The sequence below is a fragment of the Chenopodium album genome, chromosome 13 (genome assembly GCF_948465745.1).
Source record: "Chenopodium album chromosome 13, dcCheAlbu1.1, whole genome shotgun sequence".
Lineage (NCBI taxonomy): Eukaryota > Viridiplantae > Streptophyta > Magnoliopsida > Caryophyllales > Amaranthaceae > Chenopodium > Chenopodium album.
In genome coordinates this window covers 2,717,367-2,744,717 of record NC_137846.1, presented here as the reverse complement: position 1 = coordinate 2,744,717, position 27,351 = coordinate 2,717,367, and the positions used below count along the sequence as shown (strand labels likewise).

The 27,351-nt window shown below is 36.7% G+C and overlaps 1 protein-coding gene and 1 non-coding gene across 4 annotated transcripts; both read left to right on the top strand.

Moving 5' to 3' along the window:
* The first annotated feature begins 1,372 nt into the window (after window positions 1–1,372).
* LOC145577244 (small nucleolar RNA R71) lies at window positions 1,373–1,478 on the top strand. The gene has a single exon (XR_014098706.1). It is a non-coding gene; the product is annotated as a small nucleolar RNA R71 (small nucleolar RNA).
* A 2,532-nt stretch (window positions 1,479–4,010) lies between these two features.
* Window positions 4,011–27,268, top strand: LOC145574240 (uncharacterized). 3 transcript variants are annotated; one of them, XM_081631986.1, is made up of 35 exons: window positions 4,011–4,303; window positions 5,325–5,492; window positions 5,626–5,715; window positions 5,855–5,991; window positions 6,087–6,177; window positions 6,345–6,427; window positions 6,542–6,648; window positions 7,127–7,279; window positions 8,198–8,262; window positions 9,933–10,020; window positions 10,132–10,210; window positions 10,717–10,825; window positions 11,200–11,259; window positions 11,365–11,483; window positions 13,158–13,530; window positions 13,621–13,814; window positions 13,890–13,962; window positions 14,689–14,839; window positions 14,932–15,101; window positions 15,194–15,544; window positions 16,902–17,069; window positions 17,168–17,461; window positions 17,698–17,874; window positions 19,899–20,162; window positions 20,374–20,472; window positions 20,554–20,738; window positions 20,956–21,291; window positions 23,284–23,437; window positions 23,561–23,671; window positions 23,768–23,935; window positions 25,525–25,651; window positions 25,959–26,123; window positions 26,206–26,321; window positions 26,408–26,467; window positions 26,767–27,268. In XM_081631986.1, exons 1-35 carry the CDS (start codon window positions 4,097–4,099, stop codon window positions 26,944–26,946), a joined length of 5,472 nt encoding a protein of 1,823 aa, XP_081488112.1. In that variant the 5' UTR covers window positions 4,011–4,096; the 3' UTR covers window positions 26,947–27,268. The 3 variants fall into 3 exon arrangements, with proteins under 3 accessions (XP_081488112.1, XP_081488111.1, XP_081488113.1); XM_081631985.1 differs by having other exon boundaries at window positions 13,890–13,971; XM_081631987.1 differs by lacking the exons at window positions 4,011–4,303; window positions 5,325–5,492; window positions 5,626–5,715; window positions 5,855–5,991; window positions 6,087–6,177 and having other exon boundaries at window positions 6,348–6,427; window positions 6,547–6,648; window positions 13,890–13,971.
* The last annotated feature ends 83 nt before the right edge of the window (window positions 27,269–27,351 follow it).

Below are 27,351 nucleotides of genomic sequence, written 5' to 3'. Positions count from 1 at the left end.
AGAAAGAGGCATAACAGACACACTAGCACCTAAGTCACATAAAGCTTTATCAATGAATAATGCACCTACATGACATGGGATGGAAAAACTACCAGGGTCCTTAAGCTTAGGTGGGGATTTATTTTGCAATATAGCACTACACTCTGCAGTTAGAGCGACTGTTTCTACACCACCAAAGTCTTTCTTCTTAGTAATCATTTCCTTTAAAAACTTTGCATACATTGGAACTTGAGAGACCAAATCAGTAAAAGGAACAGTTACCTCAAGGTTCTTGACCATAGTCAAGAACTTACCAAATTGTTGATCTACCTTGGTCTTTTGCATTCGATGTGGGAATGGTAGCTTTGGTTCGACAGATGGAGGCTCGGAACCTTTCTTTTTCTCTTTCTCAACATCACTTGCTTCAGCTTTCCCATCTTTCGAGGTGGGAACATCATCCAAGGGCTTCTCTGCAACCTCACTATTCTCCTTCTCAAGATTTGCATCATCAGTAGGCATTTGTGGCCCTTCATAACTGACACCACTACGAGTAGTGATAGCATTGGCGGTCTCCTTGGGGACCGGTTGTCCCGGTAAGTGGCCAGGTTGCCTTTGGATATTGGTACCTGCGACTTGTGCAATTTGGTTCTCCAAATGCTTTGTCGTGATTTTCAATTCCTTGATGTTATCTTCAGTATTTTGCTTCATGGCTGTCATCATTCTCATAAGGTCAGACATGGTAGGCTCTTGAGTGCCATGAGGAGGTTGTTGTTGTTGAGGTGGCCTATTGAAACCCGGAGGAGGATGATGAGAGGCCCCTTGTTGATGTAGTGGAGGCCTTGCAACAAATTGCTGAGGTTGTGCCCATTGTTGCTGAGGTTGAGGATTTTGAACATTATTGCTTTTGTATGAAAGGTAAGGATGATTCCTCCAACCTGGATTAAATATGTTAGAATATGGATCATTTGGTTGCCTTTGTTGAAAGGCATTCACCTGCTCCATCTGATTGGTGTCTTGAGAATTCTGAGCACATTGATATCCAAAGTGACCCTGTATACCACACAATTCACAAAAAAAATGAGTTTGCGAAGGTTGAGAAGACATAGCATTAACAGATAAAAGAGAAGATTCTTGAGTGGCCTGCAATGCTTCAATCTTTGCAGTTAATTGAGCCATTTGAGATGTCATGAGTGAATAGGCTTCAACTTCCATCTTCCCTTTCTTTGGTCGCGTCCTTGGAGATGAGAAGTGGTTGGCTGCAAGATTTGCAAGAAAATCATACCCTTCCTCGATCGTCTTGTCAAGGAACACACCACCTGCAGCAGAGTCAACAATACATTTAGTCTCAGGTTCTAGTCCGTTATAGAAAATACGAACAAGATTCCACTTCTCAAAATTGTGATGCAGGCATGATCTTTGAAGATCTAGGAATCTATCCCATGCTTCCCTAAGAGATTCCCCTGAATCTTGAGAAAATGTTGAAATTTGGTGTCGAATCTTTTCAGTTTTTTCAGGGGGAAAATATTCTTTGAGGAATGCTTGAGAAATCTTGCTCCACTCCGTCTCTTTGACAGTGTTCAACCATTTTTGAGCTCTATCGCGAAGGGAAAATCCGAACAACATCACCTTCAATTGATCTTGAGTGACTCCTTTGTGATGAACAGTGGAACATAACTGTTGAAATCGCTGCAAGTGATTAATTGGCTCGTCAGTAGGATGGCCACTAAACTGATTTTGTTGAACCATACTGAGCAATGCGGGTTTGATTTCAAAGTTCTCTGCAGTGATTTCTGGCATTTTAAGACCCGTTGGAATACCATCTTGGGATGGTACCCCGAAAGAATTAAGAGACCTATTATCAGTCATCTCCTTTTGTATGTCAGGCTGTGTAGTAGAGCTCTTCTGTGATTGGGTCTTTTTCTGCTTTCCTTTCCCTTTCTTCTTGATTTGCCTAAGGGTCTTTTCCAAGTCCGGATCCGTAGGGATCACTTCACCTGTTCTTTTTAACCTGGGCATAAAACAAAAAGAAAAGAAAACAATGAGAATGCCCCGATTGGAACTGAAAGTTCCAATGGGACAATGGAAACAGTTCAAACAATCAAACTAAAACTAATAGAATCTAGCCGTCTCCCCGGCAACGGCGCCAAAAACTTGATGAATAAAAAGTTATACCGCAAGTGCACGGTGTCTGTTGTTAGCAGAGATTTAGCAAATACGGGTCGAATCCCACAGGGAGACAGGTTCTATTAGTTTTTGCCCAATTATATGAACTATTTCTATAAACGAATAATGATTTGATGATTAATTAACTAAAGAATGACAATAATGAAAATAAGGTTGTTCTCAGATAAATTAAAGTCTAGGGCATACGTTCGGTCCACCATGCTTATACCAATCCAAGAAATGCAAACAATCCATTAATAAACAAACTAGGTCGAATAATTAAAACACTTGTTAATCCTACGGTCGGGAATTAACGCTTACGAATTAACATATGTAGTTCGGCCGCTAACATAATCAAATTCGCCAATTGTAATTAAGCCTCTAAAAATATGATCTTTCAATTCTAATTTTTATTAGCTAAATAATCAACTCATGATATTGGCCAATTACATGAATCAAACAATAAAGCACAAATCAATTGGAATTATTCAAACCCTAATTCATAAATTTATAAATAATCAAGCATAATTAATCAAGGTATAAACATGGCTTCCCTCACTTAGCCCTAGAAAACGACTACTCGCTCATAATTGAAATAAACAAAACAAAAGAGACAAATAAACTAGAATTCATAATTAATTAAAATAAAGAACGAAAGATTGAATGAAATACCTTAATGATTGAATTAATGGAGAATAATAAACTAGGGTTCAACAATGGAGAGAAAACAAAGAAACGTTCAATCTCGAAAATAAAGCATAAGAGGCAAAATAAAATCCTCTCAAGTATTTATATTATTGCCTCATCCTAAACAAAATAAATAAATAAATACATAAGCTATAATGCTATTGGATGATAATTGATGACGTGGCACGACACTCGACTTGATTACGTCAAACGACCAAGAAACGTTGGAGCAGCAACGAGCTATAGCTCTCTGATGAGCTAGCTGGCGAGCTATAGCTCGCATAAGACTTTGCGTATGGCAGTGATGAGCTAATAGGCGAGCTAGCTTGCGAACGATAGCTCGGAGCTTCCTTGGCTTGCTGCCTTACTGAGCTAGTACTCGAGCTATAGCTCGTGCTTAGCTCGATGCAAGAATGCTTAGCAACTCAAATTGTCAATGCACCAAAGGCCTAAAACGATCTCATACTTGCAACAAGGGCTACGAAACAACTCCGATTTGCTTCAAGGAATCTACATACATATATAAGCACAAGGTCAATGAATCATCGGCCTCAAATCAACATCCCTCCATCCAACGACAAATGCTGAATTCTTCCGAGAGCGTCCAAATAGCTATGAGAACTACCTGAAACATTAAGAAAACACAAACGGAGCATAATACAACACGATAGTGATAACCTATGCATAAATGACTCTAAACCAACGACTAAGAGACTAAGAAGTAACTAAAAACAATGAAAAATGTGCCCAACAATCCTATACAAATATGATTTATCACTCCTTAAATGAACTAAATAATTCGATCTTTACATCTAGCAAAACTACTTGTATGGCCACAAAGTTGACGTCACTAGTGAGTAGTGATGTTCTTATTTATCAATAAAATAAAAGATTAATAAAATAGTAAATCATTAACACTATAAGCGGATTTATTTACGAACACGTTTTGCTATGTATTACTCTTGATTTTCATTTCAACTTTAAATTTTCTTCGGATCTACCAATATTATTATCATTATAATTATTATTATTGTTTTTCCGTCTATCCACCAACACAAATAAAAGCCGATAAAAAACAGTCCGTCAAACCAGCCAAATGAAACAGTAATTGTTGACTTGTAGTGTATTGCCAAACAAGAAACACCTCCAAAGTCCAACTCAAAAGCCCCAACTCCAAATTCCCAAAGCTTCTAACTTCTCAAAACTTCACTGCAAAACCATAAAACCAATACAACAACACCCAACTAAAAAGCTCAACCGAATATCAATGGCGGATTCATCGCAGTCTCCGGCGACATCGACGTTGTTGTCGGCAATGGCGGCTTTATCGGACAAGCAAAGAGAAGAAATGTTGGAAAGAATGCTTACCAACTTAGCCTTTTGCGATGATTCCAAGCTTCAAAGCTTACTCGCTAACCTTCTTCCTCGTGCTATCGCTTGTCTCTCCTCTCAATCAACTGCAATTCGCAACAAGGTCCTCTAATTACTTAATTTTATTATAGTTTTATTGAATTTTGATTTTGCTTTTCATTTTCGGTTTTACGGATTGAATTTTATTCAAAATTTGAGTTGTTTATTGGAATTGTTTGTGTTTAATTGAATGTTAGGGTTTGTGATGATTAAGGATGGAAGTAATTGAATTTGGATGTAATTTGGTGTTTTGAATAAGTTATGTTTAGTTAGTTGATGATTAAGGTTGATTATAGTTAATAGTGGTATAATTGTAGTTGGAGGTGAACGGTGATTGATCATACTAGTAAAATGCGGTTTCTGCAATTATGCAACAAATTGTATAATATCGAGCATTTGCTTCGCTTTGAGGAGCTCATGTGGGTTTAGGATTCACTTGCTGGTTAATTTGGCTGGAGTTCGATGTTAATTGTTACTTTTGAATAGAAACAGGTGATGCAAAGTACTGCAATTTCCTGAATTGAGAAAACAAGTAGTGTATTACGAAAAGTGATAACAATGTAGAGCATTTAGGTTCGCTAAGGTAAGGTCATTGGTAACGGCAAGTGGATTGTCTGTATGAGACATTTGCGATGGATCATATAAGAAAATGTTGTTTTAATGCTGGTATTGCAACTAGATTTACTGCCTAAGCAAGTTATTGGAATAGGTATGCTTTTGTCAAGGACGCTCTTTGCATAAAAGTCTAGAGCATTTTCTATGCTTCATTGATGGTGCTTAAAGCTGTTAAGTGTGCGGGGGATTGATGATTGGAGAGTGTATTCAAGAGTATACAAAAATAAGAAGCTAGAAGTAACGTGATTATCTGTCCTTTGATATATAAATGCCCTTTTCCCATAAGAATCTATTGGAATGCTGGGGGATGTCAGTTACACACAAACCATCTTTGATTTTCTGTATCATGAAGTGGTGATGGATTTAATGTTTTAATGCTGTTGAATAATTTAAATATTTTTGCTTGGTTGGTTAGAGAAAGGTGAATCCTCATTCTTAGTTGGTTTCTATGTTGTTGCTGTACAAAGTAGGTACTTGAAATACTGAGTCATGTAAATAAGCGTGTGAAACATGAGGCAGGGATTGGCTTGCCATTATCTGAATTGTGGAGTATGTATTCTGAAGCCACCACTGCTCCAATGGTCCGGAACTTTTGCATCATCTACATTGAGATGGCATTTGAGCGCTCACAAATAGAGGTGTGACTTTTTTTTTAAATTTTTTTTTTTTTTAACTTCATCTGACTTTCATGCTGAGAGGATTTATTGGCACTCAAATTTTACTTTAAGAAAACCCTTCAAATAATTGTCACCTTGTAATGCTTCTTCACAGGTTCAGAAAAGTATGGCTCCCAATCTCTTAGTGAACATTTCAAAGCTTCCTCCTCAGCATCAAGCAATAATATTGAGAGTAGTTGTTAAGGTATTATTCAACATCATTTCTATTATAAACCATCATCTTGGAGGCAAATTGTTTGTAAATGGGGACATCTGCCCCCCCCCCCCCCCCCCCCCCGCGAGCTCTGTCAACATCTCACTTTATCCACCATTGCTGGCTTCAGGTCATTGGAGAAGCCCATTCTGTTAAGATTGATGAAGAAATTGCTGCAAAATATAGTATGACGAGAGGTTCTCAGGACTCTGAAATGTTTGTTGATTTTTGCTTGCACACTGTGTTGTACCAACCTACATCTCAAAGGTCTAATCTTGCTAGCCTCCAAGGTTTTGAAATTTTGGGGTTTTATCATTCTTTTTTGACCTCTTATACTGTGAATTGATGTTTTATTCTTTCAGTGGCGGATGTCCAGCCGGTCTTTCAATATCCATGGCAGAACGTGTCACTGGGAAGCAACCACTAAAAAATGAGATTCTTTTGAGTAGGAAGGTAACATCAGCTAAATGCTTTATCCACTCTTTATTCTTCTATTTCTGGCTGATATATTTCCCAACATTTATTATAATTCAATTTTCTACTCGGCATTATATGCAATTGCAGATGGTTTTTTTTTTTTTTAAAAAAAATTTAAATTTAAAATTTTCTTCTTCTTACAGTTAGGGATATTGAATGTCATTGAATCCATGGATCTTCCAGCAGATACTGTTTACCCAATATATCTAGCTGCCTCTGCAGACAGGTAAACTTACATACACAAGGTGTATATAGCTAGTGAACTAATTTCTCTTATAACATTGAATCTTTGTACGAGAGGTGTAGATCCTGATATTTTTCTGACATATATCCATGCAAGTCAAGAGCCTATTGCTAAGAGAGGGGAGGTACTTTTGAAGAAGAAGGGATCTATGGCTGATTTAGATAATCCAACTCTTATCAGAAAGTTGTTTTTACTATTCAATGGTGAGATAGTTGTGTACTTGCATCTTCAACTCTAGCTTATAGAGTAATACACTTCTCATGAATCTCATCTGTCCATATAACTCTGCCTGAGTTTATTAAACTAATTTAAGCATGATCTAATATGATCTCTCATTTATATTGAACAACAAATTATTCTAAATATAAAAGAGCCATTAAAGTGTGATGCTATAAGCATAAGCTCATTGGTTTGGTAGCAGCTATTGAGAAAATATCTACGTCTTTCTACCCTAACAGCTATGGCTGTCTACTACACTAAACTCAACTGGTTATTTAATGAGCATTTACCCAAAATAAACTATCCGGTGAATATATGATGTTGCTGCAGTGTAGATACTTATTGTTAGTGCCGTAGTGCATCACCTTAAAGTTATCTGGTGCAAGATTTTTTTTTTGAGAAGATTAGTTTTAGGAATTAGCCTAATCCATACTCATCTGTATGACATCTTTTGTTTATCAGGAAATGCTGCTACTGAAACAATTGCTCCAGAGAATAAAGTTTCACCTGCATATTATCCTTTGAAGACTAGGCTGATGTCTGTATTTTGTCGGTCCATTGCAGCCGCAAATAGTTTCCCTGCTACTTTGCAGTGCATTTTTGCCTGTATATATGGTATATTTGCTGTATTCTCTTTCATTCTTGAAACAAAGCTTCTGGAAATTGCTCATCTTGTTTTTCTATGTACATGTTGTATTCTAGATTCTTGGAAGAATGTACCTTGATGTTGATGTGTATTGTGGTTGGTCTTCCTTAATTGTAGTGTAGTTGTGTACAAATTTATCCTCAAGTTTCGGGGCTTTGGGCTTGTTTGTGTCTTTGTGAGATAGCTTTTAGCTTGGGTGATTTTAGCTTGTCAATGTGGTCAGATTACAAATGGATATGCTTGGTAAATACTTGGTTTTTTCATTGAATGACTGGCTGGCTTTTTTAGACAAAATGAAAGCCGGTTTGTTTTAAAATAATTAGCCGGCTTGTCAATTAAGAGCCATTTTAAATATACTTAGGCCAACAACTATTTTTTACCAAATATCTTTTTGAATTGCTAATATGACTCACGAAATAGAAGTTGTTAATCCATAGTCATATGGTTTTGTTTAATCTTAACTGATTAATTAAACAAACATTAGGGACTTATCACTTATACCTCATACCCATTCTATACTTGGCCAATTTAGGCAATCTTTACTTGGCCCACATTTGTTGGGCCTGGTCATGTCCCAAGATCGGAGGAGAGGCCACTTAGCATACATGTTAAGTGAGGTTCCATCCTAAAGCCATAGATCAGTAGGAGTGGACCAAAAACCTTGTTGGCTAGTCACCTTCATACCACTCTTCCAATGTGGGACAATTATTCTTTGTGCACACACTTGGGAAACTTTCAACAATATTTACTTCAGTTCTTACAATTTGCTGTGTGTTTTAGGTCATACTGCAATGCTATTGATGTAATTCTGTTGTGAAGATTGTTGATTTCTCCTTGATGGAATAAGATCATGTACCTGATGCTCTTTGCTTGATTCTCTGTAACAGGAAATGATACCACCCCAAGACTAAAGCAGTCGGGAATGGAATTTGCTTTCTGGGTTCTAAAACATGTACGGGATATTCATATTGGTTATAAGCGTTTCCCTTCAAGTTGTTAATTATTCACATTGCTTGCAAGATCTCACTATAATAGAATAGTAATAGACAAGAGCCTTATTGATATTGATGTTATTTTGATTTTTGTGTTTCTTCAGTTAAAGGGATTAACTTTTGTTTAAAATCACTTCTTTTTTGTTAGCCATGTAATTCCATTAGTGCAGCTCCTGAGTCCTGACTGCAGAGTTAGGACCGCAGAGTTATGTAAGAGCTCTAGTGTTTTGAGAACTGATAAGTCTTTTTTGTTAGTTATGTTCTCTTCCTTGGTCTGAACAACTGGCATGCTTGCTTCTTAGGAGATGTTTCAGTTGCAGACTTGCAGCCCAATTGCTGGTTCTGCGTAGCTTATATGCTGTGATTGACCCTACCCGGCCTACCATCATTTACCATATGCATTGTTTAAAAAAATGAACTTATGGGGAGCTTGGTTCATATATTTTAGGTATGAGGTATAGGTTTAGATTATAGGTATGAGGTATAAGTCCCTAATGTTTGTTTAAGAAAAATTCATTTTTTTAAACCCATGCCTCAAACCCACAAGGTACGGGGTTTAGAAACCCAAGGGGAAGGCTGAAGGTGGGTATGACTCATACCACACCTCTAGGTATTAAAAGAAAATTTACATTCCCTCACAAAAACCAAACACAAGGAATTTAGAATTGAGTTTCAACCCCATACCAGCTTGTATTTTAAACCCATACCACTTTGTGAACCAAACACCCCCTTAGTATGACAGCATGTACGTTTTTATATGCGCTCTTGCCTGTTTTTTCCCACTTAATAATACCTAGTGAATGACTGTATTGGAGCAAATGTGATGAAAAGGAGTACAGGTGGAGCTTGGAAGAATAATAGCTGGTATTAAGATTGCTGGGTGCTGCAATCGGAGAATGGAGATTTATTGCAGTACTTATTCTGTATAGCTTGTATATAATCATAGATTTTGGTAGAGGGTGATCCTAATCCAACATAGTGGCAGGTGCAGCTACAAGAATAGCAAAATTGGGTGATTGAAATTGGGTGACAATCATAGATTTGGAAAGTGGTTGATGATAAGACACCTAGAAAATCGTAAATCTACAGTGACCTGTCTGGAGTTCATGAAGGAGCTGGAAGAGCTCCCCATGGTGTTTTTGAGAACTGATGCTGAAATAGTGGACTTGGAGTCTTGATGATTGCACATGCACATGGGATATTAGACTAATAATTCAATGTTTGATAACAATTTTAATGAAGTGTTGTTTTGTTATACATTAGTAGTCAGCTGCAACTTACAGATGTCAGGACTCAGGCCCAAGGAATGTACTAACAGAAAGTAATTTACTGTTGTGCTCTTGAAATGCTCCTCCTTCCTTTTACATATATCACTCATTCACTCTTGGGGCCCTTCTATTGACTTTTTTGTGTGATAAATATTGTGTATTCATTTACTCCCAACTGAGATGATATCTCGATATCTCGAAATATTAAAGGGGTTTGAAGCTGTAGCTTTTTAAGTCCTGCATACCATCATATCTGGACTGACTATTACTCAATCCAATGTACAAGTGCCTTGACTATAGCTCAATCCAATGTAGAGTACAACTTTTTTTTTTTATTAGTTCATGCTCCTGTCTGTGTTCAGGCAAGAATGGATCAACTTAAGCTTATGGGCCCTCTCATATTGACTGGAATTCTGAAGTCTCTTGACGGGACAAACAATCGAGAAGCAGGTATAGTTCAATATTTTGAACTTTTTATTATCTGTATTTCAAATAGTTTAACTTTGTCGTTTAATGGAGGCATAGTTTACCCTTACTCAAATGTAAGTTGTGTTTACTTAGATTCTATATCTCGGGAGACCAGGACATTTGCGTATCAAGCAATTGGAATGCTTGCTCAGCGCATGCCTCAGCTTTTCAGGTGACTTCTTATAACATTCCTCCATTCCCCTTATCCCTTGGCTCTTTGATATGAATTAGTCTCTCCTATCTGTGGTTTAACTAAAACTGTGGCACCAAAAATTTTACACTACTAATTTGAGGTGAATAAGAATCCCCCTTATTCTCATGAACGTGTTTTTCTCAAGTTTTTACGAAAAACTCAAAATACTCAACTCTTAAAATAAACCATTACAACCTAAGGCACTTCATATAGACTTATGAATCCTATGTTACCTAGGTTACTAGGTATCCTAATTGCAATAAAACACAACCTTTTTTGTAACATGTAAAATCCTATTTTAAATGAATAAGGAAAGCCATGCAGCTTCCTTTATTTTTATCTTACTTAAAATAAAATTCTACGTCCCTTATAATTTGGGATTACATTTATTTGATAATATTAAACCAAATGTGAAAATACCATAGATACCCTTAATATCCATATCATTCCTCCTCAGTGCTCATTTTATAGCTGTTTTCTTACAGGGATAAGATAGACATGGCTGTTCGTCTTTTCGATGCTCTGAAATCTGAGTCTCAGTTTCTTCGATTGGTCATTCAAGAGGCTACAAGCTCCCTTGCCTCTGCCTATACGGTGATCCTTTTTCCCTCTTTGTTCCTATCTCTGAGGCTTTCAACATTACACTATTGCCAATTTACTTACTGTATTTTTATTTATCTTCTGCATGAACCAATTGTAATTTGGCTGTACTTCTTAGTTCTTAGGTATCTTGGTTGTAGATAATTCTGGAGGCGGGGGGGGGGGGTGTAGTTACTAAGCAATATTCTTGTCTTGTTAATTTATTATTGAGAATAACTTGTTTATTTCATTTGAATGTTTTCAAGTGGCTTGATGATCTCTATTGCTTTGTTATTAATCATAAGAGTTCCTTAGGGATGATATTTCCTCGGACTTCTTGTTTCTGAGCCCAGTATTTTTTCTCACTAAATTCTTGTTCTGCGCATCAGGGAGCATCGTCCAGCATATTAAAAGATTTGGAGCAACTCTTGCTCGATAACTCACAAGTGGTAATTTAATATTTTTTCTTTGTGCTTCTTTCTATATATTTTTTTTCTCCTCGTCATTTTTGAATCTTAATCTCTCACTATATGCTTTTCAAAAATGTTTTGAAGGACAAAAGTGAGGTGCGATTTTGTGCTGTGAGGTGGGCGACATCATTGTTTGATTTGGAGCACTGTCCTAGCCGTTTTTTATGTATGGTTGCAGCAGCTGACCCAAAGATGGATATACGGTACTAGTAGCTTTCAATTGTAATGGATATCTACATCATGTATTCATTAAAATTCTGCTCATTGTAAATTTTGAATTTTTATTTTTATCTGCCAGAGTACACCTTGTCCTCTTGTTGTACTGTTTTTTAATCTTTGTGCCATTATATAAATAAATATTTGTTATATAATTATCATCTATTTGATGTCCATCTGAGTATTGTGCTCTTGTGTTCTCACTAGCAGGGTATTCTCACTAGCTATTTGTGCTCTTCTTATGATGATACACATCCCAACATACATAACACAATTCCTTTTTAGCATACTCCTCTACTGTAACATTTTAGCACTATGGATCACACGCACAAACATTGACACACACACACCACATTTGTTTTTAATGTAATCACACTATTGTTCCCATCCAACAAGATATTCAGTCCTAAAAGGACCATGAAGGCTATGTAGTTGTGTTGTTTCTTATTGAAAGTGTAAATAATTTTTATGACAGGATAGGTTTACTATTATATACTGAGGATTTTTCATAGGGAAACTCTTTTAAGTATCTGTATATTACAGTAATTACTCAGTGGATGTGAGGTAGGCATTTGTATGTTAGAGAATGGAGGGTATAAAACTGTGATTGAGGAAGCTCTCATGTAATTTGGTCAGCTTTGAACTTGGAATCGGAAAATAAAAGCATGTCTGGATCAAAAGTGGACTGTACTTTATCGTTGCATTTACGAAAGAGGAAAGAAATCATCAATTTAAGTTGATGTGGCTATATTTTTCCATTTAGTTGATCTGCCCACCCTTGTTTCTGTGTAAATATTGAACTTAACATGCCTAGCTGAGTATGACTGTATAAATATTAAACTCTGTGTAAGTTAATGTAGCACTAGTTCGATTCCAATGAATTAAGAATCAATGAGATCAATATAGATTTGCATATTCTGTTTTCATATAGTTTTTTAAGTAAATGGTAATGTGTATGCTTAAATGTATCCGTACAATATTGTATTTTGTATCTATGGATTGAGGATGATAAAACAAGCTCTAGACAAGGACTAAATGAATATAGGATGGGCCTAAACAAAGCTTTAAATTGTTATGAAAAATGAAGTATTTATGAACAATAATAAACTAGTTGTTCTACTACAAAATGAAGACCATCCTTGGTAGCATACAGACCAGCCCTTTGTTGGCTAATGTTCACTGTCAACCCGAAAGCTGCATACGTTGTTTGTGATATATTCTTATTTACTTTCTCTATGGGTTTGCTTACTGTAGTCGTCCAAGTGTTTCTTTCATATTTTGTATCATAAAGTCCCATTATGTCATAGAATTTGAAGTGAAGAGGCACTCCTCAATTGTTCTTAGATGGCTGTTGGGAAATATTAATGGCTTTAGTTTGCTTCCAGAGGGATAGATCTATTTCATTGTACGAAACAACAGTTAGATATCCAGCTTATGCCTATACAGGGCACATTAAATTGTTTTAAGGCCAGGTACCTTACTGGTTGAGATACTGAGAGTCTGGATAGAGAAAAGCTGTTGAAGTGATGTCCACTGTTTACTAAAATTTAGGTTGTCAGAAGTTAAAGTGCTAGATATTATTAGTTCAATTATTTCTGCTCTTTCTACTCTGATTTTGTCGTTTATTTATGTCCCTTTGATTCTATGTTTCTCACTTGTAGGGAAATGGCGACTCAGGGGCTGTTCCCTGATGAAGGAAGATCCATTAGCCAAAAGATAGATCTTAAATATCCCAGAGTTGGAGACATGTTGGATTGTATCATCAGGCACCAACCAAAAGTGTTAGAAGTTGCAGAAATAGAAATGAGGGAGCGACTCCTTTTCCCCTCCAAGACATATGATGCCATGATTAAATTTCTTTTGAAGTGCTTTGAGTCTGACATGCTACAGGATGATTCTAAGACAGCTGAATTCCAGCCTACTGTGGAAGCATTGTGCTCTCTTATTGAACATGCCATGGCTATTGAAGGTTCTGCTGAGCTGCACGCTAATGCTTCCAAGGCTTTGATTGAAATAGCAGCGTACTTTCCCGAGGTATCTAATATTGGTGAATCAACCGCGTTATGCCTTTTTTGCCTGCTCATTTTCTCCCTCTTTGCTCACATGTTTTGCCTTGTGAACTAGGTGTTGGCATTACGGTATGCCTCAAAAATTAATTGGTTAAAGCAATTACTGGGGCATGTAGACTTTGATACGCGTGAATCTGCTGCTCGTTTGCTTGGAATAGCTTCTTCAGCTTGTCCTGTTGCTGCGTCATCTTCCCTGATAAGTGAATTGACGGCTGTTATTAATCCTACTAGTGGACCACATAAAACGAGGTTTGCTCATTTATATTAGTGACTAAGTCGGGGTTTGGTATATATGTACTGATTTTTAGGTTGATTTGGTTTCAGATTTGAAATGCAGCATGGGGCTTTATGTGCTATAGGGTTTGTTACTGCAGATTCTCTATCTAGAGCACCTGAGGTTTGTGAGGTTCCACTCTTTATCCTTGTTTTGTTAGTCATTAGAGTTGTTACATGTTAGGTTATCCGGAGCCAATGTGCCATATTCCGTATGAATCGTGAGCACTGAGAAGAGTTGGAGTTTGACACCTGGGAAACAATGAACTGATTATACCTGAGAATCAGTGAACTGAACAAAATGAAATTCTTTTAAGCCTTTTTTGTTACTTGCTGTCTTTCCAATTCGCTATCTTTAATTATCGTCATTTTTGAAAATTTTTCCTGAAATTTGTTGGCGTTTGATGGGACTGATGGGGGCTGTAGACCTATAGTTTAAGTTGGAAAGATTTAAATTATTGTCATATAACATAATCTCTTTGATTCTAGACTCACTGCTGCCATTCTCAAACAACCCTCCCTCCCATTCTTAAAAAATCATGTCACCTGCGGCACATATCAGCTTTACACTTTTTTTACATATGTCCTCTATCCAGCAATTACCTTCCTCCTGTCACCAGAGGTTTTTGCACTTTCAGAGGGCTAAATTCCTCATGGCCTATGATTACTGGGTAATTGGGGAGGTTGCTCTCAGTCACAAATATCTTGCTTTGTTGAATTGTGAGCTTCTTTTTTGTTTATTTGCTGTAGTAAATCTGATTTTTTTTGTCAGCTCAGCTTGGGTTTTATGATGGTTTTCAAGCTAATTCTTTTTCTATCACTGAAAGACATTTGTATTCTGACATGGTAGGTGCCAGAAGCGGTACTTCAGGATACTGTAAAAAGCCTGGTTGATGTAGTTAACTTTGAAACTGCTACAGTGGCTTCTATTGCAATGCAAGCACTTGGACATATTGCATTGCGTGTAGCATTGCCATCACTTGTTAATGATTCTGGTCCTGGTAAAGTACATTCTGATGGTTTCTTTAGTTGATTATGTTGTACCTTCTTGAAAAATGTCTTAAAAAATAGTTGCTGGCAAAAATTCTTGTAGCGTCTGTGTTGACTGTTCTGCGGGAAAAGCTGGGCAAACTTCTTGCTGGAGATGATACAAAAGCAATAAAGAAAATTGCCATATCTCTGGGGCATATGTGCATGAAGGAAATCTCACCTTCTAGTTATAATGTTGCTCTAGAACTTATATTTGGTCTCTGTCGTTCAAAGGTACGTGCTTTGATTTCTTCGGGTCATGTTTTTCCAATGAACTCATTAGCTTAGGTTAATTATCTGTTGTTTGAAACTTTTTGGCTTCACAGGCTGAGGATGTTCTATTTGCTGCCGGGGAGGCTCTTGCATTTTCTTGGGGTGCTGTTCCTGTGGATGCTGATGTTATTTTGAAAACCAACTATACCTCACTTTCAACAACGTCAAACTTTCTTCTGGAAGATGTTTCTTCTTCTTGGTTGACAAAAAATTATAATGACGAGAATGAATCCAATAAGGATGGTCGAGATATGGCCCGAGATTTAATAACCAAAAAAATATTTGACACTCTTTTGTACAGCAGCAGGAAAGAGGAGCGCTGTGCTGGGACTGTCTGGTTGTTGTCATTGACCATGTATTGTGGCCGTCATCATACAGTTCAAAAATTGCTTCCTGACATTCAGGTTTGCAAGTGTGTTTATTCATGTAATTAAAAATCTGAAGTATGCACCTATATATGTTAGCTTTGCATCCTCATGTTGTGTGTGTGTGTGTGTGTGTTTTAAATAAAACTGATACAATTTAGGTGCTTTTTCTTTCAAAATTTAGAAGGACCAGTTCAAATATACCATCAGATTTCACTTTGGGCTGTTGGTGTTATTACTTTTCGTCTTATTAAGCAATTATATTATACCATAAAATGAAAAAACTTCAGGTTTGATCACACCCATGGAATGAAGTTAACCACCTCTAATATGTTTGAATTTATATAATGAGTGGGATTGACATTTGTGTTAGTGTGTGTGTCACGTGTAGGTATATGTGAGCGCACATGTATATGTTTGCACATAACCACCTTTAGAGTTGACCCTGTTGGATGCATGTGGAGAGTTGACCCTGCCTTTCATTAGAAGTATTACCTGAAATGCCTTCATATCTTTATTACTTCTGTGCGAGTTTTAATTTGAGCAATTGAGCATTAAGTTCCCCTCTTCAAGAATTGATGTCTGTGAATGAAATGTATTTATTGGTATAGTTATGACCTATGTTTTCAATTTATGGTTAGGGCATTTTGTGCTGAAGTTCCTTTGTAAATTGGATAAGGTGTGTCCAACATGGAAAATATAATTTATTATGTGGTTCTATGCAACCAGATCTAAAATCTCGGGTCTTGCAGCCGACCCTGTCATATTGGGGTAAGGCTTTGGTTGTTGTTTGTTCTATGCCAGGGAAATATTTGTAATAGGTGGCACTCCAGGAGTATCTAATATGTCTATATATATTGTGGTGGCTTTTGGTTGAGAAAACTATGTATATTTAATGAAAGTAGTGTGTTGTCATATTATTATATATATGAGGAAAGGAAATGTAATGACTTATAGAGGCGAGGAGCAAGAAAATAACATACTAATGGCTGGGTACATTCCAAATAAGGAAATGAGTACTTGGGACAAATTAAAATGAAAACATGAGTAAGGCTATGTGGAATGGAAAAAGTAATAAAAATGTAAGTCAACTATTACTTGTGTGCATCCCCATACCTTATGTTCTTAGCTTCATGTAACTCTTGTTTGATCTGAAAAAAAGTGTTCAAATTGGGTCTCTGATTCAGCCTGTGTACTTTGGAGTTTGGACGTCTATATACAACTGAAACTCACTATATCCGTGTAGAGAATATTTCTCAAGGCTGAAAGTATATTACTGTAGACCTTTTGCCTACCTGCTTGTGGAGATTTTTTTTATTTTTTATTTTTATTTATTTATTTATTTTTATGGGTGGTGGGGGTTTGGGACCTTATTATTTTCTTTTGCCGATTACAGGAAGCCTTCTCTCATTTATTGGGCGAGCAAAATGAACTTGTTCAGGAGTTAGCGTCACAAGGAATGAGTCTTGTTTATGAACTTGGTGATGATTTAATGAAGAAGAGCTTAGTGAATGCACTTGTTGGCACTTTGACTGGTTCAGGGAAGAGAAAGAGAGCTGTCAAGGTAAATGTGCTTGTTGTTTCTATGATTCACGTATTTTGGTGTTGGTATTTGCACAAATTAATTAATTTTATCTTTATACTCCTGTTTGGAACCTTTAGCTGGTAGAGGATTCAGAAGTATTTCAAGAGGGAACTATTGGTGATAGTCCCAGTGGGGGAAAATTGAGCACATATAAGGAGCTGTGCAACATGGCAAATGAGATGGGCCAGCCAGACCTTATATATAAGTTCATGGACCTTGCTAATTATCAGGCTGCTCTAAATTCTAAGAGAGGAGCTGCCTTTGGATTTTCTAGGATAGCAAAACATGCTGGCGATGCTCTAAAACCTCATCTCCGTTTGTTGATTCCAAGGCTGGTACGCTATCAGTATGATCCTGATAAAAATGTTCAGGTAAGCACTAAGCAGTCCTAACCTATGACTTGTGAATTCTTTTGGTGCTTTTGTAACCTCAGCTTCATTCTGGATTTAATTTAATATTAATGACAACATTATGCTGTCCAAAATTATTATTATTATTATTATTATTATTATTATTATTATTATTATTATTATTATTATTATTATTATTATTATTATCATCATACTCTCATTATCGGCCTTGCATTTGTTGATTCTGTTCATGTTAGGATTCAATGGCACACATATGGAAGTCGCTTGTCGTTGATTCGAAGAAAACAATCGATGAACACTTCGATCTTATTCTAGATGATTTATTGACTCAGTGTGGTTCTAGGCTTTGGCGCTCTCGTGAGTCTTCATGTCTTGCACTTGCAGATATTATTCAGGGACGCAGGTTTGATTATGTAAGTAACTAATTGTTATATGTTGATGAGGAATCCTGCTATGATTTTGTGCATTTTATGATTTTTGTAGTTAGTATCTTTTGGGGTCTTGGGGTAGGAGAGTGTTGCATGCCATACTCGGACTAAGCCATTTTCTGAGTGTAAGACCAATCTTTTGTGGAGGTGGGTTTTCTCTTCTCGTTGCCTGGTGGACCTTTTTATAGCTTGATTAAAGAGAAAAAATGTCAAGAATCTTGGTAAAAGCTTCATAGCCTACAAGTATTGTAATGCAATTTCACCTACTTGGGATGATAATAGAGAAAGAGGAAATATTTGATACCGGCCAGTCATGGTGAACATGATGTATCTGTGTGTGACCTTATGTTGTAAGCTGCAAATCTGCATTGGAAAACTTCACACTTCCTCCGTTTTATTAAAATTGTAACATTTGCCATTTGTCCAATAATTTATGCAAGAAGAAACAATGCAAGTGTGTTGCTGACCCATGCGATGATATGAAAATAAATGTACATTTTAAGAAAAATAGAGACTTGAGGGGAGGGAAGTGGAGAGAGAGAGTGTGGGCCAAGTATGAGTAAAGCACATGGGTTGATTTGTAAAAGTTGTCAAGGAAGTGTTGCAATTTTCTAAATGAACATCTCAAACTAGCATGAGTTGCAATAGCTGTGAAACACTGGAAATATGTTTTGGTTGGGCATGAGTTGTGAGATGCATGTTTTTTTTTGCATTTACCACTTGTCTGCCACAACATTATTTAGAAATATACAACCTAATTGTTTCACTCAAAATTGTGGATCCTGTGAATAAGATAACAGTCTTTTCAGCATTGAGTAGTCTCTTTGTGTTAATGTACACTGCAGAGTGTACACGTGTGTCGCTTATATGTGGGCACACGTGTGTGTGTGTGTGTGTGGCATTTGCACTATGCAGGCGTGATGCTTTTTCGAATATGTCTCTGAAATAAAGACTAGCTCACACTTTTACAAATGTGCTCTTTTGTAGGTCCTTTGGAGATAATCTCTCTAGTAGTTTTAGATTAGCTAGGGCCTATTAATTAGAGCCTCTCTTGCCTCATAGGAATAAATTGTTGCAGCTATGTACCTTTGTGAGTGTGATTTTTGTACTTATATTAGGGTTTAGGGTTTCTGTTAATATTACATATGGGTACTCCTAAAGAGGAAGGGTGATGGGTTGTAAGACAGGGAAGGGTAGGAATTAGTGTGATGTTAAAGAGCAAATCATTTGACAAAGATGGCTTTTATAATATCTTAAGAATTGCATTCATAGCCGCATACCTGGTGGTGTTGATATCTCTTTTCTTTGTACTCACATTAGAGGGTCTGCATTTTGAAATAATATCAAAGCAGTTACATGATGCAAAGGCTGTTGCATTATCGATTTTCAACTTGCCTTTATGTGATGGTCTGTTGCTTTTTTCATCAGTGCAGTCCATCTCTATTACATTTATTGATACTCTTTATTGTCCCCCCACTGCGAAAACACTTGACTCATATTTTGGACATTACAAATCTCTGGAGGCCCTTTGCCTAAGGTTCTGGAAGTATATTTTCAAGTACTCTGTAGATGTTATAAAGTTGATTAATATCATAGGAGTTTTTAACTCTCTAATACCCGGACTGTTTGGTAACCATTGTCATTATCATCAAAGTATGCCTTCCTGTGAATTGTTTTTTTTTTTTTTTTTTTTTTTTTTTTTTTTTTTTTGGTTTTATGATTTTCAACAGGTTTGCATCTAGGCATTTGATCTTTAACTTGATTTTCACATAATCTTTAATCAGATTATGTTAACATCAAAGTATGTTGACAATATGTTAATATGACAATTTGGGTTATTGTTGATTTGTAATTGTGCTTATTGGTGTCTAATATTTATGTTTTCGTTAGTTTGTAGGAGTTGGTCCTTTGTGTTTCTTCACTTTCTTGGGGTCTTCAGATCCATCTTTGGAAATGGTGATTACTAGCATCGTATTTGACATTGATCTTAAATGCGACATTTTTTTCAGATTGGGAAGCATCTTAAAAAGCTCTGGATGGCTGCATTCCGTGCTATGGATGATATAAAGGAGACTGTCAGGAATTCTGGTGATAAGTTATGTCGTGCTGTCAGCTCCCTCACTATAAGGCTCTGTGATGTTTCACTCACTGATAAATCTGAAACTAGCCAAGCTATGGATATTGTGCTGCCACTTCTGTTGGCAGAAGGGATTATGAGTAAAGTTGATAGCATACGTAAGGCATCTATTGGAGTGGTTATGAAGCTTGCAAAGGTTAGCAAGAAAAAAAATTCCAGTCCAAATTTTCTTTTCACAAAGTACATGCAAAAATCATGGATGATTTTGTTTCAAACCTACTACATTTAGTTGAAAATGATGGTTAAATTCTTGTTCTGTATTGTACAAAATTATAAATTAGACTTTTTAGTTGTTCCGCAAGGGTAATGAGTGATACAATAAGTGGTTAAGCTTTGATCAATTTCAGGGTGCAGGAATTGCTATCCGTCCACATTTGGCTGATTTAGTGACTTGCATGCTGGAGAGTTTGTCAAGCCTGGAAGATCAAGGACTCAATTATGTTGAGGTATCGTGAATATTATCTTTTTATTGACATTTGCCTTGTTCTGAAGCCAGTATGACCGATGCATGTTTCTCTCTACCATAGCTGCATGCGGCAAGCATCGGATTACAGAAAGATAAGCTTGAAAATTTACGGATTTCAATTGCAAAAGGCTCTGCAATGTGGGAAACTCTTGAGCTATGCATTGACGTAGTAGATGAGCCATCATTAGATCTATTGGTTCCTCGGCTTGCTCAGTTGGTCAGATCTGGGGTTGGTCTCAATACTAGGTATGAAATTTAACACTTAACTACCTTTTCATAACTATACGCAGATTTAACCATCAAAAAATAATTATTAGGGAGGTTAGTCATTTTGTTTGTGAATACAATTTTACCGTACCTGACAAATTGCTGAAATATATCTATTTTATGGTGAAAGTGACATAGTTTCTAATTTAGCCATTTTTTACTTGATAACTCACTCTTTTCTTTTTTTGATTTGAAGGGTTGGTGTAGCATCTTTTATTACCTTACTGGTACAAAGAGTCAATCTTGAGATTAAACCCTTCACAGGAACGCTGCTGAGGCTTTTATTCCCTGCTGTCATCGAGGAAAGAAGCGCATCTGCAAAGCGTGCCTTTGCCAGTGCTTTTGCAATGGCCCTGAAGTATTCAACGCCTACTCAGGCTCAACAATTTATTGAGGAAGTGGCTGCACTACATGCAGGTGACAGGAATGCTCAGGTGTCTTGTGCTGTTCTACTAAAAAGTTGTGCGTCCTTAGCTGCTGATGTCTTGAGTGGTTATCATGTGACGATATTACCCGTGATTTTCATTTCAAGGTCTGGATCAGGATACAAGGCATTTATAACGATTTTTATTATTATATGCTTAATAATGCATCTTATTCTTGTCACTCAAAGTCATCAAATATTATTTAAGAGTTGACTGCCTAAAAACAGTTTCGTAGATCACATATACATAGTCTTGTTTTTATTTCTCTTGCAGCATGCTAGTAATATAAGATTCCTTCAAATAAATCCTAGATCCGCTATCACTATGGCATCCCTGACAAGATTTTAGGGTACTCTCTCTTAGGATTCTGTATAGTCTGCTTTTGATACATTTTGAAATATATTACGGAGTGTCAGGCCGTATTTGGTTCACCTTAGTTTGCTTAGTTAAGTAAGTATTAGATTCAAATCATCTCTGCTCCCAAGTTTATCTGGAAGGGTAAGGCTCCAAAGCTTTTCTATGGACACCAGTTTTGGAATTGAGTACCCTGGATAATTTACAGTTCCAGTAACAACCTTGAGCTTTGACCCCCTAATGTTTATGTAACCACATCTACTTTCCTCTAATTTTGGTAATCACATTTAACATCTTACCTCCATTACCCCACCATATCTGTACCATTCCACTCACTCTTATTTTATCAACCTTTTTCTTACACCCATCTGTGTTTTCACTGTATCTCTCTTACTTTATCCGCCCTGATCTTGCACCCACTCACCTCTCCTAGAGACAAGAGTCCACATTAAATGAGTACCCAAAAAAAAAAAAAGAACAGATGGAGTATGTGAAGCCGTGAAGGTGCTGAATGTTTTCCTAGTTTCTTTCTCCAATTGAATTGGCTTCATTTTGTGTTGTAGCTCTTTTGCTTTGAAGGGTGATTTTTGGCTATGGGATTCTTTGTTGCAAAATATGCAAATGAGGTGTATTGGTTCTGACTTCTGGGAGTAGCAGAAAGTAGAAAGCTCTTTGGAGGCACATGTTTTTAGAAGTGAGTTGGGTTCTTTGGTTAAAGCATAATGATCACTGATAACTTAGTTCACGATAAGGCTGCTGGGTCAGAGACATGAGGGAATTGTTAGCTTATTTATGGTCTGTGGTGCCAAGGGCATTTTGAACTTATTTACTTTGTAGATGTCTACGGTGGTTTGCATGATTCTTGTGATTTTTGAAGGAGGACTTTTTGTTCTGTTGTTGTACTGTTTTGTGGTTTTTGACAGATTAGTGATAGTGGTAGACTAGTAGTTCATTTATTTACTATTGGTAACGACAATAATCTTTTAGATTTTACAATAATTTTGATAAGACTGTTTATTTTAAGTGAAATCAACAAGGTCTCAGATACTTGGTAGATCTGAAGTACAGTGAATCTTGTATATAGTCGAGAAGTCAACTGCATTGTTGCGCTGTTTGGGCGTAAAATTTGGCTAGATCCATGGGTTATGTCAGTTTGTGTTAGAGCAGATCAAAGCTTGAGCCTATTAGGCCCTAGGTAAGCTTGATGAGTGTAGCTTAGCCCTGGCAGCTTGGTCTTGCGCTTGGCTTGACACCAACATGCTATGAACATACAAGAAACATAAACGTTCCTTTAAAAAATGTTTAAATATGTTGAAGGAAAAAAATAAAATAAAAAAAGAAGAAAGAAGGTATGGTAGTAATGATATCTGGTGTGGGACTTGCCAAGCTGGCAAAGCTCAAATGTAAATGTTGGGGTAAAACCTTCTTTACTTAATCATGCATGGCCGTGGAGCCTAGGTCAGGCTCTCATTTTTCCACTCAATTCTGATGAAATAACTTAGTCTATGAACTATGACGACAATAGCTGTTATGATCATCTTGTATATGTATATTGGATTTATGCCATATGGGTGTGTCTCCTGTGAGTTGTATTTATTATTGGGGTAATCAGATATGATAACTGCATTGCAATTAATTAATGACCTTTTTAGGGTACTTTCTATCTTACCTCTGGAGTATTGTTTGTTTAAAAAGAATTGAGTTGACATAGTCTGATTGCATTCAAACTAATCTCAAATTTGCAGATTTGAGGACGATAAGCATGTGTCTTGCTTATTTGATGAGGTGTGGGAAGAAAATACTAGTGGCGATAACGTCACTCTTCAATTGTATTTGGGAGAGATAGTTTCACTTATTACAGATAGCATCACTTCATCATCTTGGAACTCCAAACGAAAGGTAGAAACTCTTCATTTTGATACCAATGACTTCATGAGTTCGTGTGGCTAAATCACCAGATATACTGGTAGATTATGTTGATTTTTTTTTTTTCTTTGTATGAACTACTTTGGTCGACAACAGGCAGCGCAAGCAATTACTAAACTTAGTGAGACATTGCATGAATCGCTTTCCACTCATTGTCAAGTTCTACTGAGCTCGTTGCTGAAGGAGATTCCTGGTCGACTGTGGGAGGTTTAATTTTCTGCCTATAACTTCTTTCCTAGAGTCTACATGCTGAAGATCTATTCTAACTTCAATGACGTTTAATTGAACTTTAATCTGCGACAGGGAAAGGATGCTCTTCTAAATGCATTAGCTGCCCTTTGCACATCTTGCCACAATGTTATTTCTTCTGCCAATCCATCAGCTGCTAATGATGTCCTAAGTGTGGTTACCACAGCGTGCACTAAGAAGCAGAAGAAATTTCAAGAAGCAGCTCTATGTGCTTTAGATCAGGTAATTCTTATATGCAGCTTCTTAACTAAGTGAATGTAATTACTCTTTCACGGATTTCATCCTATCGACTTAGAGGAACAAAAGGGATCCATTTAGTAATTAAGACAATCAATTTGAATGATTCCAACATGGAATAGAGGTGTTGCTATTGTACCAAGGGACATGGAATAAAGCAATCAACCAAGGAGTTCTCTTCCTGTCTACCTTATTAAGATCAGCCTATAACCGTGAAGAAGAGGGTGTACATGTTTTTAATGGATGGATTATAGGATTGGTGGTGGAAGCTGGAGCTTATTAACGTGATAATATGAATGAGGGACTGTTAATTTGATAAGAATGATAGGCAAGTTCACCCAAAGGATGAGCTATCCAGATAAAATTGTAGGCTTGTAGCAGTCACCGTTTGTAGTTACTGTTCAGCTCTCAGCTCAATTGGAGCCTAGGTAAGGCTCTCATGATATTGTTGTCCCTAATCAATGCTGTTTTCTCCAATCTTATCGGTTGACTTCCAATAGTGTTTCAGCCACCAGTCTTTGATGACAAACTAACAATCTATGATTCATCCTTTAGAAAAGTTCTTGGTGCAATTCCTTATCTGGCCTTGGCATAGTTAAACACAGAACATATTGATCTTAGAATCTCAATCTTGAATATCCAGTGTTTACATGCTCCTGTGGAGTACTAGACTTGGCTTTGCAACTCTTTCCCTTGCTGTTTTTTAGTCAAACTACCCTCCTCTCTTATTGTGTCTCTGTTTTTTCATTTTTTTATTTTATTTTATTTTTGGCTATCTAATGCTACAGTATAGTTTCACAGGAGTTCTGGGCACTTCCTCGAACTTAAAACTTTATCCTAAAATTTTTACTTCCATTCCCATGTCTCCTTCAAGACCTTCATGACTCTTAAACCTTCTTACAGTATGCCTCAAATTCCTGATTCCCTCCTGTCTATATCATTATACAAAACTCTGGCTACTAATCATCTGTAATCATGAATTAGCTGCTGGAGACTTCTGTTATGCATAGCAAAATTTTCTTGGTATTTGTGCTACTTCCACTCCCATGTCTCCTTCAAGACCTTCATGACTCTTATACCTTCTTACAGTATGCCTCAAATTCCTGATTCCCTCCTGTCTATATCATTATACAAAACTCTGGCTACTAATCATCACTAGACGCCACCATGTAATCACGAATTAGCTGCAGGAGACTTCTGTTATGCTTAGCAAAATTTACTTGGAATTTATTCTATTCTCACTGAAGTAGTAAAGTCTATGTTTAGTATGCGCTGCATTCTTGTGCATGTATGACTGTTTGTGCTGTCTATGGATCTGTTCCTACATCTGAAACTACCCTAAACTGCTGTTTTGTGTGCACTGCATTTACGTGCTCTGCCATTACTATATGGTAGATAATTACTATCTAGAAAGCTAAAGAAGACGAGCTAAATTTTTCTACGAGGAAAAGGAACTCCTGCGATTCGTTTCCAAGAACGGTTTGTAGAATATTTTCGTTAGTGTTTGCACGGGGACTATTAACACAAGTTATCCATTGAGACACAATATTAACAATTGTCCTCTTCTTTTGTAGGTTATCAAGGCTTTCGATTCACCAGAGTTCTTTAATGTTGTTTTCCCATTGTTATGTGAGATGTTTGATTCAGCTACAGGAGATAAATGTACACAAGAACCATCAGGAAGTACTTCCCTTAAATCAGGTAGCTGAAGTGTTATTATGGAACATTTAACTTCTCAAATTATGGACTGCGTATATATTACAGCATAATAGAGTTTTAGACCTCAATTGAGTGTTAACTGTTAAGTGAGAGCAGTACAGAAAAATATAAGAGAATTCTCTGGTGTATCTCAAATTATGGAAAATATAGTATGTGTTAATTCTGTGGAGTGCAGGAGGTTTGAGAAAATTTGATATGTGGAGTGCAGAAATATTTTTATCATACTATGTTTTTTGATGTACGAAGTATATGAAAGGTTTTGATAGTTGTTACATGTATGGTCTGACAGTTGCAGGTTCTGATAAGGAAGAAGATAGTTATGTGCCACGTAGTAAAATTTTAGATTGCACCACGTCTTGCATAAGTGTTGCTCCAATTAATGATGTTCTTCAACAAAAGCACAACTTGATGTTGCTGTTATCCCATGCCTTATCACCTGCATTTCCGTGGACAGGTAATTTGATGTATGATTTGATTGCGGATTTATGAGATAAGTTATTGCCATTTTTTTTTGCTAACACTCTTGTTATGGACAGTCAAAGTGTCGGCATTTATTACCATAAAGAAGCTCTGTTCAAAGTTAAAAGCTACTGTATGTGGTTCCACCCTAGAAGATCCTTTACTTGCTGGTGCCGTGGCGTTAATCAATGAGGTTCAGCCAAAATTTAATTTATTTAACACTGCTAACTGTCGTTCTATATTTACCTTTGGAATGTGACCTCTTTGTTGCTTCTTCAGTTATTCATCAGCGTATCTGGCAAAATTGTGGATTGTATTAGCACTGTAAAGATCGGACAGGTATGTGGTTGCTTTTGCCATATGTTGTTTGTTTTGCTGGAGAGCTAAACATTTACAAATAAATGCATCACTTTAAGGAATAAAGATAAATTGAAATTCTGTAGCTATTTTAACAATACAACTGATTGGAGTCAGCTAATCCATAAAGGATTTGGATAGTAACTCGTTTTCTCACAATAGTGGGGGAACGGGGGTTATTTCCCATCTTATTGCAACTGTAATCTGCTTTGGTAGTAATATTTTTTAGCCTTGAAATTGTATTCACGATCTGACAAGGTGTCTTTATACTATTCAACTAGGTTCATGTTGCTGCCGCTGAGTGTTTGCTGGAAGTGATTGAAGTCTATGGAGCTATTCAACCAGCGTCTGCAGTAGATGAAGGGTTTAAAGAAAATCTAGCTCAGTTGTGTGAAAATGAAAAAAATGAACTGGCAAAATCATTGTTAAAAAACTGTATCGCCCACCTTGAGAACTTGTAAGCAGTCCCACATTGATAAATCATGAAATTTTTGATTGCTGTTAACTACGGAGTATTAAGGCAGGAACGAGCTGCGAGTTCATAAATTTATCCAGATGCTAGTTGAATGTGTACAAAAGGAACGCATAGATTACGAGCCAGCTCAAATGTTATTGCACTACTCCAGTAATTAGCTGGTGTATGCAGCTCTCTACTCTCATCTCCGTTCATGTTGTTGATACTCGGTTTTTATGCAAGTTCCAACATTACAGGATACTAAATTGGGCAAATATTTTACAACTGTTTGGATCAAGTATTACTGTGTATATTACTGTCTTTCATCACTCTTCACATTGTAAATATAAGTTAAGTTAAGCTAAGACTAAGTTAAGTTCAACAAAACTAAAGTTAAGTTAAATAAAAATAA

Coding starts and splice junctions, on each gene's coding strand:
- LOC145574240 (XM_081631985.1), top strand. CDS start 4,097: ATGGCGGATTCATCGCAGTCTCCGGCGACATCGACGTTGTTGTCGGCA. Junction 11,260..11,364: donor TGCTCGATAACTCACAAGTG/GTAATTTAATAT, acceptor AATGTTTTGAAG/GACAAAAGTGAGGTGCGATT. Junction 17,070..17,167: donor AGAGAAAGAGAGCTGTCAAG/GTAAATGTGCTT, acceptor TGGAACCTTTAG/CTGGTAGAGGATTCAGAAGT.